The following is a 27144-nucleotide window of genomic DNA, read 5'->3' as shown; positions in this document are numbered from 1 at the left end:
AGGATCTCTCTCTGCATAATTTGCTCACAATGGCCCATGCTATAGAGATAGCAGATCATCAGGCCACCGCCAAGGAGAATGGGGATAATTTACATGTGTATAATCTCAAACATAAAAGTACGCAAGACAAGCAAGCCCCGAAACAGAAGAAATGCTATAGATGTGGACAAGATATCCCTCACCCCCTGAACAGATGTCCAGCTATGGAACAAACATGCAGTAAATGCGGAAAAGGGAACCATTTTGCAGCTGTCTGCAAGTCAGCGCACAACAAGTCTCCTCTACCTATGACAAAGCCCGCAAATGTAAAGATGGTGAATCAGGATATAGAAGAAATGTCTGTGGCTGAGAATTATGTGTTCAGTACCTCTGTCACTGGCTCTGTACAGTCTCCCTGTATCACGCTCGCCCTCTGCAACACTGATATCACCTTTACAATAGATACAGGAGCTTCAGTGGATATCATAGACAGCAATGCATATGAACAATTGAAAACAAAGCCAGTCCTACAGCAAGTGCATACTAAGATCTTTCCATACGGATCTAAAACACCTATAGTTACAAAGGGACAATTTGACACTGAACTTAGCCATAAAGAAAACAGGCAGAAAACCACTTTTCATACATTGCACGGATGGGGAGGCTGTCTTCCCAGCTATCACACTGCCTTAAAACTAGGACTCATCCAGATTATTCATACCATAACCGACCCTGCGGATCTGGATGTACAAGCCATGGTGAACAGCTTTCCCTCCCTATTTAGTGGATTGGGAAAACTAAAGGACTCAAGTGCATCTTCATGTGGATGACAGTGTCCGTCCAGTAGCCCAGGCTCACAGGCGTATTCCATTTCACCTGAGAAAGAAGGTAGAAAAGGAACTCCAATTGCTCATGGATGAGGATGTTATTGAAACTGTTACTGGTCCCACTCCATGGGGCTCTCCACTTGTGGTAGTTCCAAAACCAAAGACTCCAGAGCAGGTGAGACTGTGTGTTGATATGCGCCTGCCCAACACCGCTATTCAGAGAGAAAGACATATCTCACCCACGATTGATGACATCATCCACTTATTAAATGGAGAAACAGTCTTTTCAAAGCTCGACCTCAATAAGGGCTATCATCAATTGGAACTGAGTCCAGAATCCAGATACTTGACAACATTTTCCACCCATGTGGGTCTCAGAAGATACAAGAGATTGACTTTTGGGGTCGGCTCAGCAGCGGAAATTTTTCAAGATACAATAAGAAGCGTCATCCAACACATTCCAAATGCTTTTAATTACAGTGATGACATATTAGTTTTTGGGAAAACTCAAGCTGAACACAATCGTGCTCTATATGCCATTTTCGAATGCGTGCTCTCTGCTGGACTCACTTTAACCACTTCAAGACCGCCCACTGTACATAAACGTCGGCACTGCCTGGGCTCTGTGCAGCGCTGACGTTTATGAATGGTCGGTGGACCCGCAGCTCTCAGGACCCCCAGGGTCCTGCAAGCGCTGCGGGTGCAGTGCAGGGCAGTAGCTCTGACAGGGGACATCATCGGGACCTGATTGGATCAGGTCCCAATGATGTTAACCCTTTGCTATCTTCTATATGCCGCGATCTATAGTGATCGCGGCATATAGAAGATAGTGAGAGGAGAGGGGGTCGTGCACTTACCTCTCCGACGGCCCCCTGATGTCTTCCAGGACCTACCGTTGTCATGGCAGCCGGAGGTCACATGACCGCCTCCGGATTGGCCATATATGGTCTCCTGCTAGGCTCAGCCTGCAGCTGAAGTCTAGGAGGAGACAGTGTGAAACTGTCAGCAGAGCTCTCATGCAATGCAATACATGTCTATTGCATTGCATGAGAACAGTGATTAGAAAAATAAAAATTAATGTCCCATACAGGGACTAAGTAAAAATGTAAAAACAAGTCTAAAAAATGTTTTCAAACTGTTAAAAAAAAAATCACAAAATAAATAAATAAATAAAATATTAAACCAATAAATAAATAAATATATATATATATATATATATATATATATATATATATATATATATATATATATATATATATATATATATATATATATTGTATATTTATGCAAAAACAAAAAAAGTACACATATTTGGTATCGCCGCTTCCGAAACAACCCGATCTATAAAACTGTCACACTAATTAACTCCTTCTGTGCACACCGTAATAAAAATAAATAAAAAACGGAGCAAAAAAGTATGCTTTTTCATCATATCGCCAAACAAAAAGTGGAAAAAAATGCAATCAAAAAGCAAAATGGAAATAAAAATGGTACTGCTGAAAACTTCATCTTGTTCCGCAAAAAAAAAGCTGCCATACAGCTCCATCAGCCGAAAAATAAAAAAGTTATAGCTCTCAGAATAAAGCAATGCAAGAAAAATAATGGTTTTATTGTGTAAAAGCGCCAAAACATAAAAAAATATACAGTAAGTGTTGTACCGCTGTAAACGTACTGACCCGAAGAATAATGCTGCCTGATCACTTTTACCACACGCAGAACGGCATAAAAAAAAACCTCAAAAAACAATTCCTGAATTGTTGTTTTTTGTTAATTTTACCTCCCAAAAATAATAGAATAGAAAGTGATCAAAAAATGTCACGTACCCAAAAATGGTACCAATAAAAATGTCAACTCGTCCCGCAAAAAACAAGCCATCACATGACTGTCAGCCGAAATATGGAAAAATTATAGCTCTCAAAATATTGCGATGCAAAAACTAGATTTTGCAAAAAAAGTGCCAGTCATAAAAACCCAATATAAATCTGGTATCTCTGTAATCGCACCGACCCGAAAAATAAAGTAATCTCATCACTTGTACCGCACGAGGTACGGCGTAAAGAATAAATAAAACCAATTCTTCACCTGCTACTGATTTATTAGGTCTCCCAAAGATTGTAGTAAGGCTCTGCTCACATTTATCCTGCGCTCTGCGCTGAGCACTTACACCAGAGTTTCCGTGTAAATCTCTGAAATACGTGATTCAGACGGAACCCATGACGGAAGATTCCCTGTAATGAGGCAGATATAGGCCATTGTGGATGCCGTCTGGCCTGTGATCCCACGGTGTCATTTGTTTTAGGCGTGCATAAAAGTGCGTTTGGCCACAGTTCTGTGCACTTCTGAAAAAAAAGGACACCACTAAACAGAGGCCAGACGGAGTCCAGAGTAACTCTGCTGCCTCATTACAGTGAATGGATCCCGCAGGGGTTTCATCTGAATTACATCACTTGGAAATTTAGATGGAAACCCCGATGTAAGTGCTCAGCCTCGAGCGCCGGATAAATGTTACGTAAAATGTTCCCAATAAAAGCTTCAACTTAGTCTTCAAAAAAAGCTAGTCCCCACTCAGGTCCGTCATCTGTTAAAAATATAAGGGACTTCCAAGTTACTGGTAGCAGAAAGGCTCTGGAAAAGCAAAATGGCCCTTGCCCCCCAAAAGAAATTCAGAAAATTTTGTGCTCCCAAATCCAAATGCCTATTCTACAATAATTTGTTCTCCAATTGTCAAATAGCGCTCCGTCCCCCCCAGATCTCGCCATATGGCTGAGCGGTACGATACAGCCACATATGGGGTATTGCCACTTTTAGAAGAAATTGTGTGACACATTTCGGCACCATTTTTACCCATTGCCCTGTGTGAAAATGTAAAATCTGAGGGTAAAACATTTTTTTGTGGTAAAAATATAATTATGTTTTCTTCACTGCCCAATGGTATAAATTTAAAAATTAAAAAATACTCACTACTTCCCTAGATGAATTTCTTGAGAGGTGTAGTTTACAAAATGGGGTCACTTGTGGGGGTTTCTGCTGTTTCGGCATGTCAGCGACTCTTCAAATGTGACATGGGGTCTGCAACCTATCCCAGCCAACATAGCGCTCCTTTCCCTTCCGAACCCTGCCGTACACCAAAGCAGTGGTTTTCCTCCACATATGGGGTATCGGCGTACTCAGGAGAAATTGCACAACAAATTTCATGGTGCAATTTCTCCTGTTACCCTTATGATAATGCAAAATTAAGGGATGAAAAACATTTTTTGTGGGAAAAATGCGAAAATTTTATTTTTACGGCTCAATATTATAAACTTCTGTGAAGCACCTGGGGGTTCAAGGTGCTCACCACACATCTAGATAAGTTCCCTAAGGGGTCTAGTTTCCAAAATGGTGTCACTTGTGGGGGGTTTCCACTGTTTAGGCACATCAGGAGCTCCTCAAATGCAACATGGCGTCTGCTAATTATTCAAACAAGTTTTACATTCAAAAAGTCTAATGGCGCTCCTTCCCTTCCGAACCCTGCAGAGCGCCCAAACAGTGGCTTTCCCTCACATATGGGGTATCAGCGCGCTCATTAGAAATTGCACTACAAATTGTGTAGTCCATTTTTTCCTGTTACCCTTGTGAAAATAAAAAAATTGTGTCTAGAGTAACATTTTTGTGAAAAAAAGTTAAATGTTCATCGTTTTCTTCCACATTCCAAAAATTCCTGTGAAGCACCTGAAGGGTTAATAAACTTCTTGAAAGTGGTTTTGAGCACCTGGAGGGGTGCAGTTTTTAGAATGGTGTCACTTTTGGGTATTTTCTGTCATAAAGGCCCCTCAAAGTCACTTCAAATAAGATGTGGTCCCTAAAATAATGTTTCTGTAAATTTTGTTGGAAAAATGAGAAATCGCTGGTCAACTTTTAACCCTTATAGCTCCCTAACAAAAAAAAATTTTGGTTCCAAAATTGTGCTGATGTAAAGTAGACATGTGGGAAATGTTATTTATTAACTATTTTGTGTGACATATATCTCTCTGACTTAAGGGCATGAAAATTCAAAGTTTGAAAATTGCAAAATTTTAAAAATTTTCGCCAAATTTCCGATTTTTTCACAAATAAACGCAAGTGATATCGAAGAAATTTTACCACTATCATGAAGTACAATATGTCATGAAAAAAAAATTTCAGAAACAGGGGAATCCGTTGAAGCGTTCCAGAGTAATTACCTCATAAAGTGACAGTGGTCAGAATTGAAAAAATTGGCCCGGTCACGAAGGCAAAAACAGGCTCTGGTGGGAAGTGGTTAAACAAAGAGAAATGCGAATTTGATAAAAGTTCATTGGAGTTCTATGGTCACATTTTCTCGGCGGAACGAGTATAACCTGATCCCAAGAAAGTGGAATCTATCAGAGCAGCCGCAATTCCACAGAATGCCAGCGAGGTGCGCTCTTTTCTTGGAATGGCAAGCTACTGTGCTAGATACATTCCAAATTTTTCAACAATCAGCACTCCATTAAGGGAACTTACAAAACAAAGCTGTGTTTTTCAATGGTCCCAAGACTGTCAGGCCTCTTTTGACACAATTAAGAACGAACTCTGCTCAACAACAACCATGGCCAGCTCTTCGAACCGAACCGATTGTGGACGCCAGTCCCGTGGGACTAGGTGCCATTTTAGCGCAATACAAGGATGACAATCAAAATCCCCACATCATTTCTTCTGCAAGTAAAAGCTTAACAAACGCTGAAAGAAAATATTCACAACCTGAAAAAGAAATCTTGGCAGTTGTCTGGGGATGTGAACACTTTCACTTATTTCTCTATGGAGCTCCCTTCACCATTGTCACAGATCATCAAGCCCTCCTCACAATTTTTGGAAATCCCAGAGCTAAAATGCCTGCATGGATCGAACGATGGGATCTACGTCTACAGGACTACAATTATAAAATTGTTCACAAACCTGGAAAATACAGTAATCCGGCTGATTATCTCTCAAGACATCCTACGAATGATGATCTACCTCTACTTTCCTCCATTGAAGAATACATACATTTTGTTGCGGCTCACGCAGTGCCAAAAGCACTTTCTGTTGATCAGTTTGTGAATACAACAACAAGTGACAAGACACTCTGTGCCTTAATACAAATCATTCAAAATCGAAGGTATCATGAAATTCAAAAGGCAAAATTTCCCACTTCTGGGATTGATCTGAAAGAATTAAAATTATTCTCAAATGTAAGTGAGGAATTGTCAGTCACTGAAGAACACCTCATCCTTCGAGGTACCAAAGTGGTTGTACCTAAGGCCTTGCGCAACTTAGTCATACAAATAGCACACAAAGGTCATCTAGGAATTGTTGGCACAAAAAAGTTACTCAGAGAAAAGGTGTGATTCCCAAATATGGATAAATTGGTGGAAGAGAAGATTAGACACTGCTCCACTTGTCAACTAATTACTCCATCATCAAACTTAGAACCATTACAAATGTCTCCGTTACCCACTGCTGTCTGGGAGGAAGTGGCAGTCGACATATATGGACCATTACCAAATGGCCAATACATTCTAGTAACAATTGATGAATATTCTAGATACCCTGTCATTTCATTCATCTCTACAACGTCTGCTAATAGTGTCATACCAGAACTGGACAACATTTTCTCTGCATATGCCATTCCAAGAGTGGTCAAAAAAGACAATGGACCTCCATTCAATGGACAGGTGTTCACACAATTTTCTGAATACTTGGGGTTCTGCCACAGGAAAAATCACACCTTGTTGGCCGCAAGCCAATGGAATGGTAGAGCGTTTCATGCGCACTATGGGGAAGTGAATCAAGGCAGCTAGTCTGGAGCACACTCCACTGAAACAGTCATTATACAAATTCATGCGCAATTACCGCAATACTCCACATTCCACCACTAATGCTGCTCCATCTCATCTAATGTTCAGCAGAACGCCTCGTATACGGATCCCTGATGTGACCAGCCATCCCTTACCAAGTGACTCTTCAGTGCGATCAACGGATTTCTTTAACAAGCAAGCCATGAAACATTATGCAGACAGACGGCGAAGGGTACAGCCAAGTGCCATCAAAAGAGGTGATATCGTTGTTGTGCATCAAAGATCAACCAACAAAACTACAGCTGTATATAGTCCTGCAAAATATAATGTTACTGAGCGAAAAGGCAACATGGTCACGGTTGAGCGGGAGGGACACTCCATAACCAGAAATTCCTCACATTTTAAAATCATACCGCAGAATAATGGTAATGGGCTCCCACTGATGGAAGATTTGTTACCTGACGGTGGAGAGGGCCAACAGGAGGTAGCAGATCCGTTGGCGATGGACACCCCCAATGAACACAGACATTACCCTACACGAGAAAGAAGGGCTCCATCGAGACTCATTGAAGAGATATAATTATTTTTTTTCTTTCTTGGACATGCTTTTGCACTGTTGCATTATAAATGTTCTTCTTAGGTTGTTAGTATAAAAGAAAAAAAAAAAAAAAAGAGGGATAATGTAATGTATAATGTTTAGATCTGTCTCTTTAAGAAAAGGAAGTCTTGTGACTGGGGAGTTAGAGACAGGAAGTGAGTTGGGGAGTTTTAGTTTAGTTTTGGTTTCTAGTCTGCTGAGAAACATGTTATGCTGTGTGCTGGAGGAGAAGAATAAAATACAGATAAAATCTACTCTCCTGAATTCCTTGTACGTACTGTTAACCCTTTCGCCGAGTATGCTCGGGCCGAGCTCCGAGTATTTACAGCTGCTCTGTGATATGGTTGAATCGCTCCCGTGTGCATGATTTGCAATTGTTTGACAGTTTTATTACATGTGAGGATTGTCTATTTCTTACACATTCCTCACATGTAATAAAACTGTCAAACAGTAGCAAATCATGCACACGGGAGCGATTCAACCATATCACCGAGCAGCTATAAATACTCGGAGCTCGGCCCGAGCATACTCGGACAGAACATACTCACTCAACACTAGTGAGGACAGTACAGGTGCCAACAATTTTGTCTGGCCCATTTTGGGGGTTTTGTGCGAAATGATGTCCAATTTGCCTTTTTTTTCTGTTTCTTTGTGTTGTTCCAAAACACACAAAGGAAATAAACATGTGTATAACAAAATGTGTAATTGTAATAATTTTTTGGGAGAAATACTTAATTTGCTGGAATAATTTCAAGGGTGCCAACACTTTCGGCCATGACTGTGAAAGAGACAATATGTGTAAGCACGCACTCACGCACACACACGGTTGTTGCTAATCAATTTATTAGGCACGCCCATTGGCCAAATAAGATCTGTGGCGGGATCTGTGTCTCTTCTCCAGATTGGCCAGCTTGGTGCAACGTCTACATTGCAGCACAATGCACATGTGACATCACGCTAGAACGGCTAATCAAAAGAAGACATGGATGCCGTCAGGAAAGAGGCAATTCTCAAGGCTCCCGTCTAACAGCCACAGATGACTGACGTGGCCGATGTACCTGGTCCTGCGAATATCGATTCACACCAACTACAAACAGATGGATAGACAAACAGGCAGACAGGCCAGATCAGTGCATATTGCAATTTCTTACACACAGACCTAAGGTCCCTGTGAAAAATCATACATGTGCGCTATAACATAGACTATCATTTGTATGCGTGTAGTCCACTGCGCTCAAGATCACACACCGAAACCACGCCAGTCTGAGCGAGGCTTTACTATGGGATGGCTGCAGTCAATCAGTGGCAGCACAGGTTACGTGCCATATGCACCCTCATCATGGCTGTGCACTGAGCTGTGCCGCCAGAGGTATGTCACATAACCACTGATCGCCTCATTAGCCATGCGCTGGCAACAAGTTAAGAGCGCCAGAGCCCCAACACTAAACGGAGCTGAGGAAGTGGGTAGTGCTCTGCTTTCACCCCCCATGAAACTCAGAATTTGGAACTTTGTTTTCTAAAATAACATGGGAAGGTTACCCGTCACTTGGGTGTCATCCTTTGCTTTATATTCTGTACTTTTGATGGCCAATTCCACACCATAGCCGGAGAGGAAGACCTTTTCTGCTTGTGGACTCTAAGGGAACAAAAGGGAGAATGACGTTACACAACATTGCAGTGCCCCGTCTGCTAGGCCATCAAAAGCATGTCACGTCCAATGCAATATTCTCATTTCTGAGTAAAGTCAAGTCTGAAGACGGATTCATTGTATTTTACTATACTCCAGTCAATCAGTGTTTAAAAGTCCATTTATACGGACGGACCAGCGGCACTAACAGACCAGGAAGCATTTACAGATCGGCTGTCGTTTAATAGCAGGCTTCCATAGGCAGACAGCGGCTACTGATGCCCACTGGACGATATGTAATAGATCTATACCAGATCGCTCATTGCACACAGGCAGCCATAGCTTTTGGCCGTGTCAGTCCTGTTTACACAAGACGATGCGCCGCCGAGAATGATGATCTTTTGCGCTGCATTAAGGATCATTTCACCCAGATGATGAACAAGCTTTTTACTTGTTCGTGGTTGATCATAAGAATGCTCGTTCACGATAGTCTTTCAGAGTCAATGCAGCTTAAGGTTACGGCCACCACAATGGCCGACTGCTGCTTTACTTTGCTTCACTGCATGGTTGCCGCACTGTCTGACCGTCCTGTGATTCAATCACAAATGATAATTGGCTCAGTTGTCGTTAATCGTATCTGATTAAGTGACACATTTTGCAGATATGTATAAGAGAGGAGGAAAGCGATCAAACAAATGATCATTAAAACTAAACCCTTATGATAATAATTGCATTCCATAATGGTTACTAAACTACTGATGACGGAGTTCTCGATTTATCTGAAAATGTAAAAAGACCCTAGAGGCCCCCATACACATTAGATAACCGCTGGCTGAACGATCGTTTGACTGACAGCAGCCATCTCTCCCGACTTCACCAAACACAGGAGCACTTGGCAGGCGCCTTGGTGGTCTCCATACGTGGCGGATTATCTCCAGGGACAAAAAAAGAATCATCAGACTGTTGTCCGATCCCGACGTTACCATATGGTTCAGACTTACACAGTCATTACCCCCGATTTCTCCATTAGCGTGCACATTGAGCACACGGCCGGTATTGGGATATATGATGTCCTTAGTTCAGGTCACAATATACCTAGGATGGCAGCCGTGTTACTGACAACTAAATACATCCGTGATACAGTGGTGAGACCCTTCCCTGAGCACACAACGCACCATACTTGAGATACATAATGTCTACAGAAGCGTTGAAACTGGTTAGGAATAAACAGCAATAAACTGCATTAAAATATGATAAAATGGAAAAAAAAAATTGTAAAAAAAAATAAATTTGTGACAAGGATGAAAAATTACTTACAGAAAAACAAATAGAGGGCAGTTAGATCTACTTACTGCGACATAGTGCCGGAGGATATACACCAGCTGCCCAGCTCGGGACTTTTCCGATAGATGTTGGTGGAAACTTGAAAATTCTCTGGTGCCGATCTCCCCGTATAGTATGACGACGGGACTGTCGGGTGACGATCCAGGGTAACGGTGGTCCCCCTTAAACAGGAAAGGCTTTGGCCTGTACAAGTGACAGCACACAGCATGTAAGTCACAGGTCATTTCAACTTTTTTATTGCCCAGTGTCACTTATGGTTTGCTGTGTCCCCCAATGAAGCAACAGAAACACCAGAATATGAATAAAAACCACAAGATTCCATTCTGCAGGCTCAAAACACTACACAAAGCAGTATGGTCGCACACACAAGAGAGCTGCCAGCCAAAACGCTGCCTTCTTGTCATTCCTCCTTTTTACCTTATATTTAGTTTAAATACTAGTTAGTTTTAATTTTTCACATTTATAGATATAAAAAAATCTTGCACTTTTCAAACTGATCACTAGGCCTAATTTAAAAATAACTAAACCTTTCTAATGCTTTCACATATTCCATTGCCCTAGTAATTACAAAAAAATCAGTGGGAGTCCAATTCGAAAGGCCCCCAACGATTGCTCAGAACTACCCCATTCCCCCCCGAAAGGTGTGCAGCTCAGGAGACAGGGGCTCACACAATCACTAAGTGTGGATGCAAGAACAATCACAGACTATGCTTTCTATAAAGTCCGTCCCTCACTCTGTGCGCTCCTCCAGGACCCCTGCATGCCTGTCTCCCGCTCAGAAATTTTGCTTTTAGAGTTCGATAATAAAAGTAAAAACTTTTTTAAAACTAAGTATTATGAATTACAAAGGGGAAATCAATTAAAAAAAAATCAGGGACCAGAGACCTCCATCCGCTGTGCGGTACATGAGTATATTGCCACCAAAGCCGGCAGGTCGCCACACATAGTAAGATCCTATGTAATATATAGAAGTCTAACTCCATATATGATAAAAGATGCATAGACCTACCCCCAGTAACAGTATAAGGCCGAGAAGCCAGACTGGAAGTTACAACATACGTGTGTGTGTGTGTGTGTGTGTGTGTGTGTGTGTGTGTGTGTGTGTGTGTGTGTGTGTGTGTGTGTGTGTATAGATAAGTTTATATACACACATACAGTACAGACCAAAAGTTTGGACACACCTTCTCATTTAAAGAAATTTCTGTATTTTCATAACTATGAAAATTGTACATTCACACTGAAGGCATCAAAACTATGAATTAACACATGTGGAATTATATACTTAACAAAAAAGTGTGAAACAACTGAAAATATGTCTTATATTCTAGGTTCTTCAAAGTAGCCACCTTTTGCTTTGATGACTGCTTTGCACACTCTTGGCATTCTCTTGATGAGCTTCAAGAGGTAGTCACCGGAAATGGTTTTCACTTCACAGGTGTGCCCTGTCAGGTTTAATAAGTGGGATTTCTTGACTTATAAATGGGGTTGGGACCATCAGTTGTGTTGTGCAGAAGTCAGGTGGATACACAGCTGATATTCCTACTGAATAGACTGTTAGAATTTGTATTATGGCAAGAAAAAAGCAGCTAAGTAAAGAAAAACGAGTGGCCATCATTACTTTACAAAATGAAGGTCAGTCAGTCCGAAAAATTGGGGAAACTTTGAATGTGTCCCCAAGTGCAGTTGCAAAAACCATCAAGCGCTACAAAGAAACTGGCTCACATGAGGACCGCCCCAGGAAAGGAAGACCAAGAGTCACCTCTGCTTCTGAGGATAAGTTTATCCGAGTCACCAGCCTCAGAAATCGCAGGTTAAAAGCAGCTCAGATTACAGACCAGGTCAATGCCACACAGAGTTCTAGCAGCAGACACATCTCTTCAACCACTGTTAAGAGGAGACTTTGTGCAGCAGGCCTTCATGGTAAAATAGCTGCTAGGAAACCACTGCTAAGGAAAGGCAACAAGCAAAAGAGACTTGTTTGGGCTAAAGAACACAAGGAATGGACATTAGACCAGTGGAAATCTGTGCTTTGGTCTGATGAGTCCAAATTTGAGATCTTTGGTTCCAACCACCATGTCTTTGTGCGACGCAGAAAAGGTGAACGGATGGACTCTACATGCCTGGTTCCCACCGTGAAGCATGGAGGAGGAGGTGTGATGGTGTGGGGGTGCTTTGCTGGGGACACTGTTGAGGATTTATTCAAAATTGAAGGCATACTGAACCAGCATGGCTACCACAGCATCTTGCAGCGGCATGCTATTCCATCCGGTTTGCGTTTAGTTGGACCATCATTTATTTTTCAACAGGATAATGACCCCAAACACACCTCCAGGCTGTGTACGGGCTATTTGACCAAGACGGAGAGTGATGGGGTGCTACGCCAGATGACCTGGCCTCCACAGTCACCAGACCTGAACCCAATCGAGATGGTTTGGGGTGAGCTGGACCGCAGAGTGAAGGCAAAAGGGCCAACAAGTGCTAAGCATCTCTGGGAACTCCTTCAAGATTGTTGGAAGACCATTTCCGGTGACTACCTCTTGAAGCTCATCAAGAGAACGCCAAGAGTGTGCAAAGCAGTCATCAAAGCAAAAGGTGGCTACTTTGAAAAACCTAGAATATAAGACATATTTTCTGTTGTTTCACACTTTTTTGTTAAGTATATAATTCCACATGTGTTAATTCATAGTTTTGATGCCTTCAGTGTGAATGTACAATTTTCATAGTCATGAAAATACAGAAAAATCTTTAAATGAGAAGGTGTGTCCAAACTTTTGGTCTGTACTGTATAGATATATATATACATACATACACACACATATACATACAGTAGGTACAGAAAGTATTCAGACCCCTTTAAATTTTTCACTCTTTGTTTCATTGCAACCATTTGGTAAATTCAAGTATTCAGACCCTTTGCTCAGACACTCATATTTAAGTCACATGCTGTCCATTTCCTTGTGATCCTCCTTTAGATGGTTCTACTCCTTCATTGGAGTCCAGCTGTGTTTAATTAAACTGATGGGTGTTTGCCTTTCCAAATCAAGTTCTGTCTATATAAGACCTCACAGCTCACAGTGCATGTCAGACCCAATGAGAATCATGAGCTCAAAGGAACTGCCCAAGTAGCTCAGAGATAGAATTGTGGCAAGGCACAGAACTGGCCAAGGTTACAAAAGAATTTCTGCATTACTCAAGGTTCCTAGGAGCACAGTGGCCTCCATAATCCTTAAATGGAAGAAGTTTGGGGCCACCAGAAGTCTTCCTAGACCTGGCCGTCCAGCCAAACTGAGCAATCGTGGGAGAAGAGCCTGGGTGAGAGCGCTAAAGAAGAACCCCAAGATCATTGTGGCTGAGCTCCAGAGATGCAGTAGGGTAGTGGTTCTCAACTCCAGTCCTCAAGACCCACCAACAGATCAGGTTATCAGGATTATCTTAGTTTTGCACAGGTGATGGAATTATTGCCTGTGCAATACTAAGGAAATCCTGAAAACATGATATGTTGGTGGGTCTTGAGGACTGGAGTTGAGAACCACTGCAGTAGGGAGATGGGAGAAAGTTCCACAAAGTCAACTATCACTGCAGCCTTCCACCAGTCGGGCCTTTATCGCAGAGTGGCCCAACGGAAGACTCTCCTCAGTGCAAGACATATGAAAGCCCGCATAGAGTTTTCTCAAAAACACATGAAGGACTCCCAGACTATGAGAAATAAGATTTTCTGGCCTGATGAGACGAAGATACCGCTTAGAATTATCACCAAAAAGTTGTATGTGTGGAGAAAACCAGGCACTGCTCATCACCTGCCCAATACAATCCCAACAGGGAAACATGGTGGTCGCAGCATCATGCTATGGGGGTGTTTTTCAGCTGCAGGGACAGGACGACTGGTTGCAATTGAAGGACACATGAATGAGGCCAAGTACAGAGATATCCTGGATGAAAACCTCTTCCAGAGTGCTATGGACCCCAGACTTGGCCGAAGGTTCATCTTCCAACAAGACAATGACCCTAAGCACACAGCTAAAATAACAAAAGAGTGGCTTCAGAACAACTCTGACCATTCTTGACTGGCCCAGCCCTGACCTAAACCCAATTGAGCATCTCTGGAGAGACCTGAAAATGGCTGTCCACCAACGTTCACCATCCAACCTGACGGAACTGGAGAGGATCCGCAAGGAAGAATGGCAGAGGATCCCCAAATCCAGGTGTGAAAAACTTGTTGCATCATTCCCAAGAAGACTCATGGCTGTACTAGCTCAAAAGGGGGCTTCTACTCAATACTGAGCAAAGGGTCTGAATACTTATGACCATGTGATATTTCAGTTTTCTTTTTCAATAAATTTGCAAAAATGTCTACATTTCTGTTTTTTTCAGTCAAGATGGGGTGCACAGTGTACTTTAATGAGAAAAAAAAAGAACTTTTTAGAATTTACCAAATGGCTGCAATAAAACAAAGAGTGAAAAATTTAAAGGGGTCGGAATACTTTCCGTATCGTGTGTGTGTGTGTGTGTGTGTGTGTGTGTGTGTGTGTGTGTGTGTGTGTGTGTGTGTGTGTGTGTGTGTGTGTGTGTGTATAGATAAGTTTATATACACACATACAGTACAGACCAAAAGTTTGGACACACCTTTTGTCTTATGTCTTATATTCTAGGTTCTTCAAAGTAGCCACCTTTTGCTTTGATGACTGCTTTGCACAATCTTGGCATTCTCTGGATGAGCTACAAGAGGTAGTCACCGAAAATGGTCTTCCAACAATCTTGAAGGAGTTCCCAGAGATGCTTAGCACTTGTTGGCCCTTTTGCCTTCACTCTGCGGTCCAGCTCACCCCAAACCATCTCGATTGGGTTCAGGTCTGGTGACTGTGGAGGCCAGGTCATCTGGCGTAGCACCCCATCACTCTCCTTCTTGGTCAAATAGCCCTTACACAGCCTGGAGGTGTGTTTGGGGTCATTATCCTGTTGAAAAATAAATGATGGTCCAACTAAACGCAAACCGAATGGAATAGCTGCAAGATGCTGTGGTAGCCATGCTGGTTCAGTATGCCTTCAATTTTGAATAAATCCCCAACAGTGTCACCAGCAAAGCACCCCCACACCATCACACCTCCTCCTCCTCCATGCTTCACGGTGGGAACCAGGCATGTAGAGTCCATCCGTTCACCTTTTCTGCGTCGCACAAAGACACGGTGGTTGGAACCAAAGATCTCAAATTTGGACTCATCAGACCAAAGCACAGATTTCCACTGGTCTAATGTCCATTCCTTGTGTTCTTTAGCCCAAACAAGTCTCTTTTGCTTGTTGCCTGTCCTTAGCAGTGGTTTCCTAGCAGCTATTTTACCATGAAGGCCTGCTGCACAAAGTCTCCTCTTAACAGTGGTTGAAGAGATGTGTCTGCTGCTAGAACTCTGTGCGGCATTGACCTGGTCTCTAATCTGAGCTGCTGTTAACCTGCAATTTCTGAGGCTGGTGACTCGGATAAACTTATCCTCAGAAGCAGAGGTGACTCTTGGTCTTCCTTTCCTGGGGCGGTCCTCATGTGAGCCAGTTTCTTTGAAGCGCTTGATGGTTTGTGCAACTGCACTTGGGGACACTTTCAAAGTTTGCCCAATTTTTCAGACTGACTGACCTTCATTTCTTAAAGTAATGATGGCCACTCGTTTTTCTTTACGTAGCTGCTTTTTTCTTGCCATAATACAAATTCTAACAGTCTATTCAGTAGGAATATCAGCTGTGTATCCACCTGACTTCTGCACAACACAACTGATGGTCCCAACCCCATTTATAAGGCAAGAAATCCCACTTATTAAACCTGACAGGGCACACCTGTGAAGTGAAAACCATTTCCGGTGACTACCTCTTGAAGCTCATCAAGAGAATGCCAAGAGTGTGCAAAGCAGTCATCAAAGCAAAAGGTGGCTACTTTGAAGAACCTAGAATATAAGACATATTTTCAGTTGTTTCACACTTTTTTGTTAAGTATATAATTCCACATGTGTTAATTCATAGTTTTGATGCCTTCAGTGTGAATGTACAATTTTCATAGTCATGAAAATACAGAAAAATCTTTAAATGAGGTGTGTCCAAACTTTTGGTCTGTACTGTATATATATATATATATTTTTTTTTTTTTTTATTTATTTTATTTATTTTTTTTAATACAGATAGTGGTAAAGAAAATTGAATAAAGTATTACATTTTTTAAAACATATATTTACTTGATTTAAACAAAAAGTTGTGGAAGAAACCCCACAAATTACCACCTTAAAAATGTGTATTTGTCTAGCTAAACTGTAGATAATATCAATAAAGTCATATTTGTAGTTGAAATCTTAGACAAGTAACTTAAAGTGTAACCTTCATCTTAATTTTTATCTCATAAATCAATAATACACATGAAAATAGGCAACTTTGTAATATATGTTATCAGAGAAATTTGCTTCTTTCTGCTCCAGAATTGATCAGTGATTATCAAAATTCTCAACTCTGAGGTAAAGGCCACGTTCACACGTTCAGTATTTTACATCAATATTGGTAAAATCTGCATTGTGCACTATATGGTAAAACCAATGGTGTCGTTCAAAAGTACATCTCGTCCTGAAAAAAACAAGCCCTCATACGGCCACATTGATGGAAATATAAATAAGTCATAACTCTGGGAACAAGGAGATTAAAAAACTAAAAAAACGCAAAAATGAAAAATCAGCGTGTAAAATAAATGCAAAAAAACACCACAAAACTCTAAAAATAAATAAATGTGACACTGCCAAACTTCATTTCTGTTTCTAGCCCCACCCCAATTAAAAAAAATAAGTCCAACATATAAAAAATAAATTTCAACAGAAAGGGGATCACAACTTAAAAAAAAAAAAATTAGCAGTCCTTTGTGGTTGAAAAGTAAAATAAAATTAGGCCACGGCTCCACTATCAGTATTTGGTCAGTATTTTTTCTCAGGAGTGGGAGCCAAAACCAGGAGTGGGTGATAAATGCAGAATTGGTGACTTGTTTCTATTATACCTTTTCTCTGATTGTTCCTCACCTGGTTTTGGCTCCCACTCCTGAGAAAAAATACTGACCGAATACTGACCAAATACTGATAGTGGGGCCGTGGCCTTAAAGTGAAAAACAGACACATCCTTCCTATTTTTTCTAGCTATTTCCCTCAGATATAAAAAAAAAAAAGGAATATAAAAAAGGACCTAAAATTATGCCCCAAAGAGGGCAAAGATTATTTGAATATTGGAGCAAGAACATTTTTTAAAGAGCCATTAAAAAGCATGTACGATAAAAACCCAAAACCCAATGAGAAACGGAGGAAAGTGGCCCAGCCCTTAACTGGTTAACATTTTATACGTCCCCAGTGATCGCTCAAAAGACTGCAGAAGCATGGAGCTCAGCTCCCGCCCAGGCGTTGGGCACAGAGGGGCTCAGCTCCCGCCCAGGCCTGTGGCACAGAGCAGTATAGGAGCTCAGCTCCCGCCCAGGCGTGGGGCACAGAGCAGTATAGGAGCTCAGCTCCCGCCCAGGCGTGGGGCACAGAGGGGCTCAGCTCCCGCCCAGGCGTGGGGCACAGAGGGGCTCAGCTCCCGCCCAGGCGTGGGGCACAGAGCAGTATAGGAGCTCAGCTCCCGCCCAGGCGTGGGGCACAGAGCAGTATAGGAGCTCAGCTCCCGCCCAGGCGTGGGGCACAGAGCAGTATAGGAGCTCAGCTCCCGCCCAGGCGTGGGGCACAGAGCAGTATAGGAGCTCAGCTCCCGCCCAGGCGTGGGGCACAGAGCAGTATAGGAGCTCAGCTCCCGCCCAGGCGTGGGGCACAGAGCAGTATAGGAGCTCAGCTCCCGCCCAGGCGTGGGGCACAGAGCAGTATAGGAGCTCAGCTCCCGCCCAGGCGTGGGGCACAGAGCAGTATAGGAGCTCAGCTCCCGCCCAGGCGTGGGGCACAGAGCAGTATAGGAGCTCAGCTCCCGCCCAGGCGTGGGGCACAGAGCAGTATAGGGGCTCAGCTCCCGCCCAGGCGTGGGGCACAGAGCAGTATAGGGGCTCAGCTCCCGCCCAGGCGTGGGGCACAGAGCAGTATAGGGGCACAGCTCCCGCCCAGGCGTGGGGCGCAGAGCAGTATAGGGGCTCAGCTCCCGCCCAAGCGTGGGGCGCAGAGCAGTATAGGGGCTCAGCTCCCGCCCAGGCGTGGGGCACAGAGCAGTATAGGAGCTCAGCTCCCGCCCAGGCATGGGGCACAGAGCAGTATAGGGGCTCAGCTCCCGCCCAGGCGTGGGGCACAGAGCAGTATAGGGGCTCAGCTCCTGCCCAGGCGTGGGGCACAGAGCAGTATAGGGGCTCAGCTCCCGCCCAGGCATGGGGCGCAGAGCAGTATAGGGGCTCAGCTCCCGCCCAGGCGTGGGGCACAGAGCAGTATAGGGGCTCAGTGCAGGATCCTAATAGTCTTCTGAGCACTCAGTGGGGGTCTCAAGTCCCAGCCCCTCACCTGACTTAAAGTGGAAAAACTAAGGACCATAAAATTGGACATGGGCCATTGTACACACTCTATGACTCACTATTTAAAAGGGCAAAGCATATGTATTAACATATGGACAACGTATAGGAAGGGTCCTACAGCTGAGTAGAAATCTCCATGTCCGTGTGCTGCACTGGACTCCATTGCCGGATCCCGATTCTAGCGTTTACCCGTTATACTACTCTTCCCTCGAAGTAACATCATCTACATATAGCCCCTCTAAAAATCACCTGAACTGGCTGCTGTGAACCCCAGCGCAGAAATACAGACCCCAGAAGCCCATGTGATGGTCAGAGGGGCTTCATTTACAAAGCAGGTAGTGATCAGCACAACTCCTGTGTAGTCCCCAATATGGATGCATCCTGTACCTCTCCGCAGCTCTGCTGAGAAGTGATGGTAACTGGTCTAGATCGCAGGTCTTCTCCCCATGAACCACGACAAAAGCTTTACAGCCAGCAGGGGGCGCCTCATCCAAAGCAATCTGAAATCAAAGTGATTTTATTTCAATCACAAAGCCGAGAAGTCTGCACTGATCACACAGCGCCAGGCTCCAACTTGTACTAAAAAAGTTTAGGGAAAGTTGGGTGGCAACCACAGTATTTTTTACTGAGCTTTCCCAGACTCCTGAACAGCATTACTGCCCAGTTCTGCAAAGATTCACCGGCTCCAAGTCCTGTACACCTACCGTAACTAGATACTAACCTGCTGGAAGGTCTGGACGGTGGAGGAGTAAGAGCGCAGAGACAGAGCGAATCTAAGGAGACTCTGCTGGACGGCGGACAGGAGGCGACTGGCACTTTTCAACAATAGATCGTAGTTGGCCGAGTCGGAACCTAAAAGTGTAAATTAGGAAGAGATCAGAACTGCTCGTCAGTGACGTTACTGGAGCGGATTTATTACGATACGCCATTACTGATCGCTGAGCATCAAACCTATGGGGCCTACAACTCTGCAGAACAGCCTGGACACAGTGTACGGAGCGGTGCCACCGCAGACACCCGGGGTGACAGGTGGCAGATCACAACCAGTCACATATTGGCGACCCATCCTACAGATAGATCTGTCACCGTATCCCTGCGACGCTTCATGTCAGGAGCAGTAACTGTGCACACATAGATTTTATGCTGGTAGAAAAAAAAAAAACACACATCTGGCACTCGGTGCTCCTACCCCGATCATCCACTTGTTGGTTCTCATCCACAAATGTCCAAAATGTGTCCGATCCATCGTCAGCCAGAAATTCACTAAGAAATAAAAGACAGATCATGGTCAGGATACGAACCAGCGCCAAGGATTACAATGGAAGCGCGGCTGCACAACGTAATGTTCCTCTATGTCACCCTCCGATAATCCAGACAATCTGATCACTTCTGTGGATAATGTCAATTTTTGCTTTGGATTTCACCTCTTGCAAGAGATAAAATCTTCGGCATTTCTATAATGAAATTCCCATCTAAAGTATCACGACTGGGTGAAGATTTCACTGTTGTTTAAAATCGGTAACAAATCAGTGCCCGTGATTACATATTAACTTTATGGTAGAATTTGGCACAATGTCCCATAATCTGCCTCCTAGTCTGTTTCTACCTTTTAGTCTGAGGACCCTGACATTATATCATTGGGTAATATCCCAATGTTTGTGGAGAGGGGCAGAAAGTCTCATATTGGGCTGCTCCCCTTTATGTTCATGCAGCCGATGAATTCACGAAGAACTGGTGGAATCACTGACATCCGAGTGGGAAATAACTAAATGATACAGCTCGTTTCTACTCAAAGGGGTTGTCCATTACTTTACCATTGATGGCTTATCCTTAGGATAGATCTCCAATGCCAGATCTGTAGGGGTCTGACACCCGGAACCCCCGCTGATCAGCTGTTCCGGCGGTAGCCGTAAGTGCTAAGCTGCGGAGCTGCTCCGTCTACTGATAGTACCAAGGCCACAAAGAACAGCTGATCGGCGGGGGAGCCGGGTGTCGGACCCCCACATATCAGGCATTGGTGACCTATCCTAAGGATAAGCCATCAATGATAAAGTAATGGACAAGCTCTTTAAGGATCCATCACAGGCAAACATTAGGCAAAACACATAACAAGCTGGGCACGGATACAGTTTTGTAAGTGAAATATTTGGTGGATTTTCCCCATCTGGTGTATGAAATAGCAAATGAGACATATGTACGGTGTGGAGGAGGGGAGGAGCAGTGGGGGCGATATGTACAGGACTGGGGAGATACTACAGGACCTGGCTCCCAATGCAGAAGTATCAGAGCGGGAAACAGGAGTATCCCAATACAGGAAGCTGCGGAGCAGCCAGATCTGCAGCAGGGCGACACCCCCTGGGTACACAGCCTGCAGCACTGCGAAGGTTTGTTCTGCACGGTGAGCACTCACGCCGCGGGGACAAGATGACAACTGGCTTCCTTCTTCTTAGTTTTCACTTCTATAACGGAAGGAGCCCCGGGTCTTACCTGGCTTCCAGCAGCAGCGACGTAGAAGGCCACTTTGTGGTGAGGGACGTGGTCACGGCCTTGGAATCTGCATTCACCAAGGAGAAACACAGGCAAGAGGCCAAGATGAAGCACAATGCCGCCATACTGCTGCGAGAGAGGACAGAGGATGATTGCTAGCAGAGCCAAGGAATATGAAGTGTATACTTAAGACACGCCCCCGAGGATCTGTCAGCCCCACCCCTTTGTAAAGACTGTAAAAAATAGCACTTAGTGCCAACATGTCAGGAGCAGTGTGGCCGGACCCTGCAGCGAGGGGGCTGTACATTAATAGGAGGTTTTACCATCAGGATAACCCCCACTAATGCATCTTCTCTGATTACTGTGGGGTAAGGGGGTCCCAAAATGATCTGTTATCACTGCAAAAGCTGCCGAACATGCGGAGCAGAGGTAGTCTCTCCCGGATAACAAACCATTTTGTTTTTCAAATAGTCAAAAACTCCCTGACGAGCTCACTGACTATTCTCCCAAAACTCAATCTCCAGGTAGCATCAGAAAGAGCTAAATAAAGAATTTACAAATAAAAAAGCAACATAGAGGCCCGAAAAGGTGCAACATTTGTAATATATTCAAGGTAAAAGATTTTTAGCCAATCTGTAAGAACTTGAGTTAAAAAAAAAGAAAAAGATGTACATATCCTTTATAGGGTAACTGTACAGGTAACTTCTCAGAATAAGCTGCAATCCACTCTGAGCTGGTGAGAGGAGAGCAGCTGCTATGGCGTCTCCCCTACAGAACACAGCACACAGGGAGGCGTCCTGCTCCTCACTCAACATACAGCAAACAGGGAGAAGCAGCAGCATGGAGGGCAATACACAGCAGTACTGAGCAGTGTAGATGTGTATCTAGCTCTGAGGGGAGGAAAAACACTTGATACCCCCCTAGCACTATGTTACATGGCATAACCTAACTTTTAATACCCCCTGTAGTATATTAAATGGTATTATCTAGGTTGTAATACCCCCTGCAGTATATAACATGGTATACCCTAGGATCTAATATCCCCTGTAGTATATGGAATGGTATAACCTAGGATCTAATATCCCTTGTAGTATATGACATGGTATATCCTAGGATCTAATATCCCTTGTAGTATATGACATGGTATATCCTAGGATCTAATACCTCCCTGTAGTATATGACATGGTATACCATAGGATCTAATATCCCTTGTAGTATATGACATGGTATACCATAGGATCTAATATCCCTTGTAGTATATGACATGGTATATCCTAGGATCTAATACCTCCCTGTAGTATATGACATGGTATATCCTAGGATCTAATATCCCTTGTAGTATATGACATGGTATATCCTAGGATCTAATATCCCTTGTAGTATATGACATGGTATATCCTAGGATCTAATATCCCTTGTAGTATATGACATGGTATAACCTAAACCTAATACCCCCAGTAGTATATGACATGGTATACCGTCCAGTCTGCCAGTCTGTCTATGGGCTCTGCCCGTCTGCTTACCTGGAAGCACCTGCCTGTTATCTGTTTTGCCCACCAGCTTGCCTACCCGGAGCATCTGTATGGCTATCAGCCTGCCTGACTACCAGGACCACTAGTCTGCCTGCCTGCCGTGCTCTTCCGCTGTACCGGTCAGTTCCTGCCTTCTGACCCGTGGCAGTCACCTGCTCTCATACAAGGTCGGTCCCAGAGTGGCACCTGATCCCTCTGCTTGGTCCCTCCCGGGGTTCACGGAGTCGACTGAGCCGCCGTGCGACCTTGGTCAGTCCGAGTAGGCACTTAGTTACGCCCCTCTGGTCCCTCCTTGCACCGCAGGACAGAGGTTCCACCACCTGGATCTGTAACGTATGGTATACCTTAGGTTCTAATATCCCCTGTAGTATATGACATGGTATAACCTAGGTTCTAATACTGCCTCTAGTATATGACATGGTATATCCTAGGATCTAATACTCCCTGTAGTATAGGACATGGTATAGCCTAGGATCTAATACCCCCTTGTAGCATATGACAAGGTATACCCTAGGTTGTAATACCCCTGTAGTATATGACATGGTATATCCTAGGTTCTAATACCGCCTGTAGTATATGACATGGTATATCCTAGGTTCTAATACCGCCTGTAGTATATGACATGGTATAGCCTAGGATCTAATACTCCCTGTAGTATATGACATGGTATATCCTAGGTTCTACTACCCACTATAGTATATGACATGGTATACCTTAGGTTCTAATACCCCCTCTAGTATTTGACATGGTATACCCTAGGATCTAATACCCCCTGTAGTATATGACACTGTATATCCTACACCTAATACCCCCTGTAGTATATTAAATGGTATGACCTAGGTTCTAATACTCCCTGTAGTATATGACATGGTATAGCCTAGGATCTAATATCCCCCTGTAGTATATGACATGGTATACTCTAGGGTCATAGAGGAAAATTAAAAATCCATAAGACTTCTCCAGAGAGGGAACATATCAGCCTCACATTGAACATATGGGATTAATTGTGGCTGAGGGAAAGAGAAACTAATAACAGGGGAAGTGAGAGAGCAGACACTTCCATCTCCATTGAAGTAGTGGCCTCTTGCAGGGACCATGTAATTACAGAGAGAAATTTTCACAGGAAACAGACACCAAGTCTGAGATTTGTCTACGCAGAGACGGGGATGTACTTTTCCCAACCAAAGAGCTTCCTCTGATCAAAGAATCTTTTTGAGACACTTTGGAGCCAGTGGTCAGTGATGAATATTGGGATCCACATCGATCTGATATTCATGGGAAATATATTTCCGGCGTTGTAGCAAAGGGGCGAACTTAACGCATTCACTCACATCACCGTCAGGCCATTCTAACCCCTCCAACTTAATAATGTCCTGATGGATGATGCTATCCAGGCCAGGTTTCATCTCGATATAAAAGTAAAATTGCGATAGGAAATATGACAGGACCTCCAGGGGCGAAGATATCCTGTAAGTTGGGGATCTCATAAAATTCTGAAAGACCTAGCACATCCCACAACCAGCCCCCACAAGAGCTCGCCAAGGGGAGGTATGTGGGCGTAAGCTTGATCTAATAAAAAGAAGAAATTGGGTTTGGTCATTTGTCAGTCCTGGAAGGTACAGCTGCTGTGGTTCTGTCCGGTTTCCTATGGAGTATCTCCCTCCGCTAAGCTCTGAGCCATTTCCGTGACATAGGTTTATTAGTTTTCTTTTGCTATTCCTTTTTATTACATGTAAATGTACACACCGCATTGTTTGGTTCCCATTTTATATAATCATTGTATATCTTTATAATCACTGCCTAGCTTTCTGGATTGAATATAGAAAATTGAATAGCTGTGTAGCTCTTGTTCTATAAACCGCACCCCTGAAGCCATACGCTACCTGTAAAGGGTGTCCAATCAGCCTGTATAAACGATTGGTGGTGGCAGCTAGTAGTTCATTTTGCTATTAAGGAGTTGGAAGTGACCGTAGTGTGTGTGTGTGTGTGTGTGTGTGTGTGTGTGTGTGTGTGTGTGTGTGTGTGTGTGTGTGTGTGTGTGTGTGTGTGTGTGTGTGTGTGTGTGTGTGTGGTACAGACCAAAAGTTTGGACACACCTTCTCATTTAAGGGTATGTGCCCACTATGCGTTTTCCAAGCGTTTATGTACACATGGATATTATGCGTTTCTATGTGCGGATGGTACCCAAGTCTGGAGGAGAGGAGACTCTCATCCAGACCTGGGTACCATAGAAACTGTAAAAAAAAAAAAAGAATTTAAAATAAAAAATAAAGTTTATACTCACCTTCCGATGTCCTCCCGGTGTTTTGTCCGCTCCGTCCGGTCTCTTGCACTGCTCGCGCTGTTGTGAAGGACCTGCCATGACATCACTGAGTCATGTGACCCATCACATGACTCAATGACGTCACCGCAGGTCCTTCACAACACCGCGAGCAGTGCAACACGCCGGGCGCAGCGGAGATAACACCGGGAGGACAACGGAAGGGGAGTATAAACTTTATTTTTTTACCATTCTTATTCTTTTTTTTAACTAACTTGGTCACACTACTATAAATCCATGCCGGTTGCATGGATTTATATAGTGTGAACAAGTTGTCAAGCACTTTTCCAAGTGATGCTAAAATCGCTTGGAAAAGCGCTTGATAACCCGCATGCAAAAACGCTTGACAAATGCTTCTATCTGGCGGGAAAAACGCATGTAAAAAAAGCATGCGTTTTTCCTGCCTGGGAGAAGCGTAAAAAATATGCAGCATTTCTGCATCGTGGGCACATAGCCTAAAGATTTTTCTGTATTTTCATAACTTTGAAAATTGTACATTCACACTGAAGGCATCAAAACTATGAATTAACACATGTGGAATTATATACTTAACAAAAAAGTGTGAAACAACTGAAAATATGTCTTATATTCTAGGTTCTTCAAAGTAGCCACCTTTTGCTTTGATGACTGCTTTGCACACTCTTGGCATTCTCTTGATGAGCTTCAAGAGGTAGTCACCGGAAATGGTCTTCCAACAATCTTGAAGGAGTTCCCAGAGATGCTTAGCACTTGTTGGCCCTTTTGCCTTCACTCTGCGGTCCAGCTCACCCCAAACCATCTCGATTGGGTTCAGGTCTGGTGACTGTGGAGGCCAGGTCATCTGGCGTAGCACCCCATCACTCTCCTTCTTGGTTAAATAGCCCTTACACAGCCTGGAGGTGTGTTTGGGGTCATTGTCCTGTTGAAAAATAAATGATGGTCCAACTAAACGCAAACCAGATGGAATAGCATGCCGCTGCAAGATGCTGTGGTAGCCATGCTGGTTCAGTATGCCTTCAATTTTGAATAAATCCCCAACAGTGTCACCAGCAAAGCACCCCCACACCATCACACCTCCTCCTCCATGCTTCACGGTGGGAACCAGGCATGTAGAGTCCATCCGTTCACCTTTTCTGCGTCACACAAAGACACGGTGGTTGGAACCAAAGATCTCAAATTTGGACTCATCAGACCAAAGCACAGATTTCCACTGGTCTAATGTCCATTCCTTGTGTTCTTTAGCCCAAACAAGTTTCTTCTGCTTGTTGCCTGTCTTTAGCAGTGGTTTCCTAGCAGCTATTTTACCATGAAGGCCTGCTGCACAAAGTCTCCTCTTAACAGTTGTTGAAGAGATGTGTCCGCTGCTAGAACTCTGTGTGGCATTGACCTGGTCTCTAATCTGAGCTGCTGTTAACCTGCGATTTCTGAGGCTGGTGACTCGGATAAACTTATTCTCAGTAGCAGAGGTGACTCTTGGCCTTCCTTTCCTGGGGCGGTCCTCATGTGAGCCAGTTTCTTTGTAGCGCTTGATGGTTTTTGCAACTGCACTTGGGGACACTTTCAAAGTTTGCCCAATTTTTCGCACTGACTGACCTTCATTTCTTAAAGTAATGATGGCCACTCGTTTTTCTTTACTTAGCTGCTTTTTTCTTGCCATAATACAAATTCTAACAGTCTATTCAGTAGGACTATCAGCTGTGTATCCATCTGACTTCTGCACAACACAACTGATGGTCCCAACCCCATTTATAAGGCAAGAAATCCCACTTATTAAACCTGACAGGGCACACCTGTGAAGTGAAAACTATTTCCAGTGACTACCACTTGAAGCTCATCAAGAGAATGCCAGGAGTGTGCAAAGCAGTCATCAAAGCAAAAGGTGGCTACTTTGAAGAACCTAGAATATAAGACATATTTTCAGTTGTTTCACACTTTTTTGTTAAGTATATAATTCCACATGTGTTAATTCATAGTTTTGATGCCTTCAGTGTGAATGTACAATTTTCAGTCAAGAAAATACAGAAAAATCTTTAAATGAGAAGATGTGTCCAAACTTTTGGTCTGTACTGTATATACATATATTCCATGCGCTGGAATCTGAGGTGTACAGTTAGGTCCATATATATTTGGACAGAGACAACATTTTT

General features: G+C 43.6%; 1 protein-coding gene across 7 annotated transcripts in view; it reads right to left on the bottom strand.

The window, feature by feature from the left end:
• Positions 1-27144, bottom strand: part of UGGT1 (UDP-glucose glycoprotein glucosyltransferase 1) — a 101789-nt gene that overhangs the window by 68374 nt on the left and 6271 nt on the right. For 4 of the 7 annotated variants that reach the window (XM_073674254.1, XM_073674250.1, XM_073674249.1 and 1 more), the window contains exons 2-7: positions 21167-21295; positions 19869-19942; positions 19401-19531; positions 19067-19179; positions 10200-10374; positions 8760-8856 (exon numbers count right to left, since the gene is read on the bottom strand). In XM_073674254.1, coding sequence (XP_073530355.1) covers positions 8760-8856; positions 10200-10374; positions 19067-19179; positions 19401-19531; positions 19869-19942; positions 21167-21291 — 715 coding nt within the window. In that variant the 5' untranslated portion in view covers positions 21292-21295. The remainder of the gene's footprint in view (positions 1-8759; positions 8857-10199; positions 10375-19066; positions 19180-19400; positions 19532-19868; positions 19943-21166; positions 21296-27144) is intronic. The other 3 variants (XM_073674252.1, XM_073674253.1, XM_073674256.1) reach the window with 1 other exon arrangement.

The sequence above is a fragment of the Phyllobates terribilis genome, unplaced genomic scaffold (genome assembly GCF_046119375.1).
Source record: "Phyllobates terribilis strain yellow unplaced genomic scaffold, ASM4611937v1 Scaffold_3__8_contigs__length_932513732, whole genome shotgun sequence".
NCBI classification, from domain to species: domain Eukaryota; kingdom Metazoa; phylum Chordata; class Amphibia; order Anura; family Dendrobatidae; genus Phyllobates; species Phyllobates terribilis.
The sequence above is the reverse complement of the archived record's forward strand: the minus strand, read 5'-3'. Positions and strand labels throughout refer to the sequence as shown.